The 6,848-nt window shown below is 40.4% G+C and overlaps 1 protein-coding gene across 1 annotated transcript in view; it reads left to right on the plus strand.

Annotated features, from left to right (window-relative positions):
- ADAM11 (ADAM metallopeptidase domain 11) overlaps positions 1-5,639 on the plus strand; it is a 92,513-nt gene extending 86,874 nt beyond the window's left edge. Inside the window, exons 26-27 of the mRNA XM_088470668.1 lie at positions 13-30; positions 3,366-5,639. Of these exons, the coding sequence (XP_088326794.1) occupies positions 13-30; positions 3,366-3,381 (34 nt within the window). The 3' untranslated portion in view covers positions 3,382-5,639. The remainder of the gene's footprint in view (positions 1-12; positions 31-3,365) is intronic.
- Positions 5,640-6,848: the final 1,209 nt, after the last annotated feature.

A 6,848-nucleotide genomic window follows, 5' to 3' on the forward strand; every position in this document is an offset into this window, starting at 1 on the left:
ACTTTTGGCAAGGAATATCCGGAGAGGAAGGTACACACCCGAGGATTACAATTGTTTGTTTTTCATCGTCATAACTTCCCTACAGCAAGCTGCATATTACACGTCATCCCAGTCTCATCAGCATCACTCAACGATGGAGTGTTTAGTCAAACATGTCTACTTTGCTTCTAGACTATCCAGAGATACAGTATGAAAACAGTAACACCTCACTCACACAGAGGCATCACCGAGTCTGGTGACAGCCAGTGCGCATCACCAGAGCTGGGCTGCCCCCGGAGACTGGGCAGTCTGCACTATTGGCTTATCTTCTATGACAGGAGCCGGGTGCTGCAGGGGAATGGGGCACATAAATAGTAATGCCCATAGTATGCCCCTGTAGTAGTGCCCATAAAGTAATGCACCTATAGCGCCACTTACAGAAAATATAAAAAACATTACTTACCTTAAACCTTACTCCGACGTCCAGTCCACACGGCTGCTCCTCGGAACTATGGGAGAGACTTCATGACGTCTCCCATAGTTCCCGGAAGCTGGAGTTCAGGAGAGAACTCCAGCCTTCGGCTACCGTGGCGTGGCAGGGAAGGAGCCGGGCGCCCGCTGGTAATAAAATGTCAGCGGGCGTCCAGCTTGGAGCCTTCCTGCGGCACCGGTCTGGAGGACACTGGCAGCGGTGCACGAGCACCTCCATGAATTCGCAGTGAGACCAGCTTGCACCTAATTAAATTGACCCCTATATGGTGAGTGCCAGCTAGATATTATCTAGGGATAGCCAAGGACAGACTGTGTACAATATATAGCTGCAGTAGATAATGACATTATGGCCAGGGCCGGCTCTAGGCTTCTCTGTGCCGTCCCATGCTGCACAGTTGCGCCCCTTCCCTCCCACTGAGTGTATTCCAATGACTGCAACGAATGGGTGGAGGGGGATATTTTCCAGAGCTGAGCGCTGGTGAGTGCCTCTGTTCAGGTAGGGCTCATTGCTGCACCCTTCAGGCTATGGCGCTTCGGGCGAAGACCCTCCTAGCCAAGGCCTTGAGCTGCCACTGATTATGGCAACAATGTTCTACACAGAGCAACCAATCAGTTTTCAGCTTTCATAAATAAGACTAGACTGGTAAAGGCAGCATCAGAGGGGAGTTTTAGAACATCAAATCTTTGGGTTTCACAATAGCAGAATGTAATGATGCACTCAGTCAGAGTAGAATGAAAGTGCATGGGGAACACTTTCCCTGTTATACTATTTAGCGTCATCTGCCAGAATACCAGATGCAACTCTGTGACAGTGGAATTACTGTCATCATGTGATAGTGGAGCAGAGCAGAGCTCGCCATTCTCTTACATATTATCCCGACTGAGCGTATCATCATTTTACAATGTTGAGGTTTCCTGGTCAGAAACTTGCAGTGTTCAAAAGAAAATGCCTACCTTATTTTGCCCTTACATCTCTGAAGCTAATATTCTACCCCTGGAGTCACTGTAATACATAACAAATATTATTATCACTGTAATCCTTCGGCATTTTGATCGACACGTGTCAGTCAAATGATTCTATTTCAGTCAGTAAATATACTCTTTCTGGGCGAGATGCAGGAAGGGGAGGAATGCGTCAAACCCTCAAAATGCGGGTTTGACCGCATTTCTCATATGCACTAAGCTTCCTGGTGGCGTTACCCATACCCATCTTCTCAGAGTGCTAATAGGAGGATCCCTCCCAGCCCCCCCTAGCGGCGCGTGCGTCCTTCTAGACCCGGAAGTTCCTCCATCGCAAAGAGCTGCTGTTACCGACAGAGCGGTCCTTTGTGGAGATCATCATAAACACCGGCATTACCAACGCCGACATGCATGCGAAGACCTGCAGAATGCATCGCATCCCGAGTGCGGTGCGTTATGCATCCTGCCCACTATATATAATAGCGAGTCTAATTTTTTTGTGCATATAAGTGATAACAAAAACAGCATGCAATTCAATATAATGATAGTTGAACAAGATTCAAATATTAAAGACGAACTCCGCTTTTAAATGTGAAAGTTCTTATGTGTCTTTTCATATCTTCAATTCATCATACATGATGCTTAGAAAATTGATAGTCACCAACGCACAAGAACTAAGCACAGATACATGTTGCATGGCTCACTGTCTTAGTCGCATCCCAACAAACACAGGGAAAACTCCCTTCATATACTTGCTACTTACAAAATTACTCCCCATAGTATCTGGTTCTAACTGGTATTACAATTGATCCATAATGCTTAGCGTGTGCCCACATTGTTACAGAGGCAAATACATAACACTATGAGGGGTATTCAATATGAAACGTTAACTTCACTGTCGAAGTTAACGTTTCATATCGGAGTTTTTTTCTGCGTTAAAGTATGGTGCGCGCTCCCGCTTATCCCCGTATTCAATATAAAATTAACGAAAACGGGAAACTCCGAAGTTGGATTTGCGTAAAGTTACGAATTTTTCCTTAAAATAATTGTAAGACCCCCCCTAAAGTTGTAAAAACATGGGGGATCACTATGGGTACCACCGTTTTAGCCTTTAAATGAAAGTCGGGGATTTAAATAGCCGCAGCAGGTGTTTTTTTCCCGACATTGAATAAGTGATGCAGAAGAGCACTTAGGTTATTTTTTTTCGTTTTTTTAAGTGGTCCCATCAAATTTGGGGTACATGAAAATGGGTACTAGCATATTTTTAAGTCCCTAAAGTAAGTTTTTAAAAATTCTGCATTTGTGCACCTGCTGCTATAATTCTATTCTAGAAAACACCTGCCGCATACTTGCAGAATAGCCCTGAATCTATTTCCCTATTGTTAAACAATTTTTTCCCATTTTTTTTTTTCACCCCAATTTTTTAAATAATTTTTTGGGGTGTCCCTAATTTTTTTCTTCAACTTTTTTTGACACAGTTCTTTTTTAAATGTCATTCCCAGGGGTGCAGGCTATTTTTTTAAAGCCTGCACCCCTGAACCCCAATTGTGCACTTTTTTTCGACACCTATTCAATGGTGAAAAGTTATCCCCGTTTTTTATCAAAGACTTAACGCAGTTTTGAAAAGTCTTTGAAATTGAATACGGTGTAAAAGTAAAACCTGCGATAATGACGTCATACCTCCGATATTAACGCAAAAACGATGTTATCGCACCCATATTGAATACCCCTGTACGTATGACTCATTGTTTTATCGTCGAGGTCAGTTTTTGCTCTATTACAAATGTGTACACTGGCCTCACACAAGATATCTGCTAGTCATGCAAAAATCACCATTTTAACCCTATAGCGACAATCACTCCTCTTCGCAATGCATAAATAAATCCCAATATCTATGTGCTTTCTATAAACAGCTTTCTCTTTTTATTTTCCAGGTCTGGATGTGGATAGCTGGTCAGACATAAGCTACGACACACAAGTCATTTTTTAAAATTCTCTATCATTCCCATGACACCTCTAAGCCTTGATAATGACACAAACAAGATGGTGGTCTATTAAAGTGTGATAAGAATGAGAAGCTGCAGCAGGAAAACTACAACAAATATTTATGGGATCACTTTCCGTGTCTTCCAAAACTAAAAATGTAATTGTCTCTTCCTCAGGACAGTGATGGACCACAACATAAATGGCTTCTCATGGCAGGAGCCTTACTGAACTTATCAGTCTTAAAAACTGCAGCAACTTATTACCAGGAAGAACTGACCCCTCAAAACACATCACTGCCATTAGTACACTTTGCGTTTGACAAGTACTGACCCACTAAAACAAGTTACTGACATTAAAACACTTTATACTTATAATGGGATCAACCTACTTAAATTGTACCAATAGCTTGCACAAAATGGAGGCTGCCATTTTGTGGGATGAACCAACATTTAGTGGTCTATTTACCAAGCAGTGAGAAGTGGACTAGTGGAGAAGTTGCCCATAGCATCCAATCAGCTCCTACCTATTATTTTATAGACTGTACTTGATAAATGCTACTTCAAAGCTGATTGGTTGCCACGGGCAACTTCTCCACTGGTTCACTGCTCCACACTTTTCACTGCTTGATAAATAGACCTTGTCCTAAGGGGTCTATCATCAGTAAGACAGTGGTACCAAGTAAATTGATGAGCTACATTGTCAAGAATGGGGATTCAGCACACAAAATGCCTGCCTCCTTGATGTAAGCAACATCACTGCCATTAGTCCACATTGGTCTTAAGAGGGACTGTTCTTAAAGACAGCATTGCCATTGGTGCACATTTGGTCACCTGTAGTCTGGCCACTTTATATTAATACTGCCATAATACTACTTTGATTCCAGGTAATGACTGGGAGTCTCATTGATAATGGAGGCAAGACTATGCTTTTGACATAAGAAAGAATGTTAATTTTTAACGTTTGGCCCCAATATATTATCACATACTTAATATTAGGGATATCTATATTTGCAAATATTTTTTAAATATTATGTATGGCAGATAGGCACTAAAATATTTACATATGCTAATTGCACTAACAAATGGAATTGATGACTATGTGAAGGGGTTTAGTATTTTTTGTTGGGGGGGGTGGGGGACAGATCACTGACTTGTATTTATCAACAAAAACGGCTGAGAAATGTATTCCAAATGGATGTAGGACGAAGACATCCTCAAAATTCAAGAATATTGCTCAACCCTGGCTTTTCAAATGACTTTGAACATTCTGGATTTGCAGAGATTTCAAATTGTTTTTTTTAATACTCTGAATGTAATACTCCTTCTAAGACATACAAAATAATTGAAATGGCTACTCTGTTTACTGTATGGATTCATGTGTATATTGCTCCTGGTTTCTATGGTTTTGAAGAACCTCTTTGCCTCAGTCTAGTAAGAATGCCAGTATACCTCTGAAGCTTGTCTAAAAAATAATCGCCAACTGAAATTCCCCTCCAGCATCTTAAACACCACTCAAGTAAGAGGTCTCCATTCTCCAAACCATTTGTTTCAGAGCTTTATATTAGCTCACTACCAAAGCCTTCACCAGTCCAAATGTGTGCACAGAACTTGATCCAGCACAAGATAAAAGGAAAATTGTTTGTACTCACGACAGCACAATGCGCTAAGAAAAAAACTAGACTAAAAGGCGTAACAAAATCAGGATATGGCTTTACTAATATTATAACATGGATATAATACAGCACAATGAGTAGAACAAGGAGAGAATACATCATAGTGGGTTAGAACCTGAATGTGTCTGCCCAAACAAGAATGAACATAAATCTGTGCAGAAAGAAATGACTATTTAGGACATCTGTAAAATTGATACACTGGCATTAGTGAGTATTGATAAATGAAAATCAAAGGACTTGCACAAATAAGAACTGTCCTTCCATGGTTACCTACAGACAGCCATCACATGAGTTGTCCTATTTTTGGGATGTGGATAGGAGAGCACAGACCACCAAAAGACTCCTTTACTAAGCAATGTTGAATATCTCTTTCTTGATGGATATAGGTGAGTTTGGAATTAGCCAACTGGTTTTGGATCAACTTTTAACAGCTTTTAAAACATCAATCCTATAGGACCTTGATGCAGTAGGGTCGGGGGCTCTTAATGAAATTCATTTTTTTTTTTATTTATTACAAAGACGATAAATAAAATGAATGTTCTCACTGTGACAGGATATAGAGCGAGATATTTTAACTACTTTATTATTTTATTGTAAGAAAATTGTGTTTCCATACTGCCACTGAGGCTACTAGATGTTTTCAGTAATACAGATTGAGGATATCGCACGCAACATAGCTACATCGTTCCATGCAATATACATGTACTGATTGATACTCTAGACCTCAGTTGATATAGCAGCATTATAAGCACATCATTTACTTTGCCAATACCTAATTACAACTATAATACCTAAACTGAATGCTGCAGGCAAGAGAAATTAATGTTCCATAAGACTATTTGCCCATTTTACTTATTCTGAAAGATTGCTACAACATATATGTGGCGGTGCAAACATCATTCCCTTTTCCAAAATGCTAATAATTGAAGCACTCAGGGGATACATCTGTTGTCTCCTGTTCAGTCGTTACTCGCATTGGCAATACATTGTGTAGCATGGGTGTGGTAAGATTGGTCGACACGGTTGGACTGTTGACATGCTTAGCATGTCAACATTCACCCTGTCTACACTGATGATATGTCAACATGATGAACTGTCAACAAACTCCCTGGTGGTCTAGTGGCTTCTAACCTCCCGGCGGCAGAAGAGGCAGTCCCGGCAGTGACATCTAGGCAGCAGTGTTCTGTAGAGCATTCTACCACCTTGCCCTTCTTCTTCTTCTTGAGCATAACCCTAACGCCCCCCTGCACCCAAACTCTAATCCTCGAGTCAATATTCTAATGTCAACATTGTGGTGTCAACATCATGAATGTTGACATAATTACGCATGACTTAAGTCTTCATGTCACACTAATTTAAAATTAAGCTGAAAATTAAATTTTGTACATATATTTTGTACATTTAAATCTATGGCCGCTAATAGAAGTTTGAAAAGGGCTTTGCCACCTCCAGATGACATGAATATGTTGGCTTGTACCTGCCCCCCTAGAACTTCTACTAAATACATAACATTTGTTCTAGCTTCTTTGCTTTTTAGCCACATTTATATATTTAAGAAGGGTTATGTACTCTTTGTACTGGGTACAATTGTATGCAGAAAACAGCTGTTTTCTTACTGCACTGAAAATAAACAACTGTCTAATAATATGAAAACAATGTGCAAAAGCATGAAGAAACCTAGAAGAAAAAACAATGCACTTAGTTAAAGTTGCAAAATAGTACACGCACACACAAGACGCTAAAGCCACTTATCGGTGGT

This window comes from Taudactylus pleione, unplaced genomic scaffold (genome assembly GCF_031769625.1).
Source record: "Taudactylus pleione unplaced genomic scaffold, aTauple2 ptg000102l, whole genome shotgun sequence".
Taxonomy (NCBI): Eukaryota; Metazoa; Chordata; class Amphibia; order Anura; family Myobatrachidae; genus Taudactylus; species Taudactylus pleione.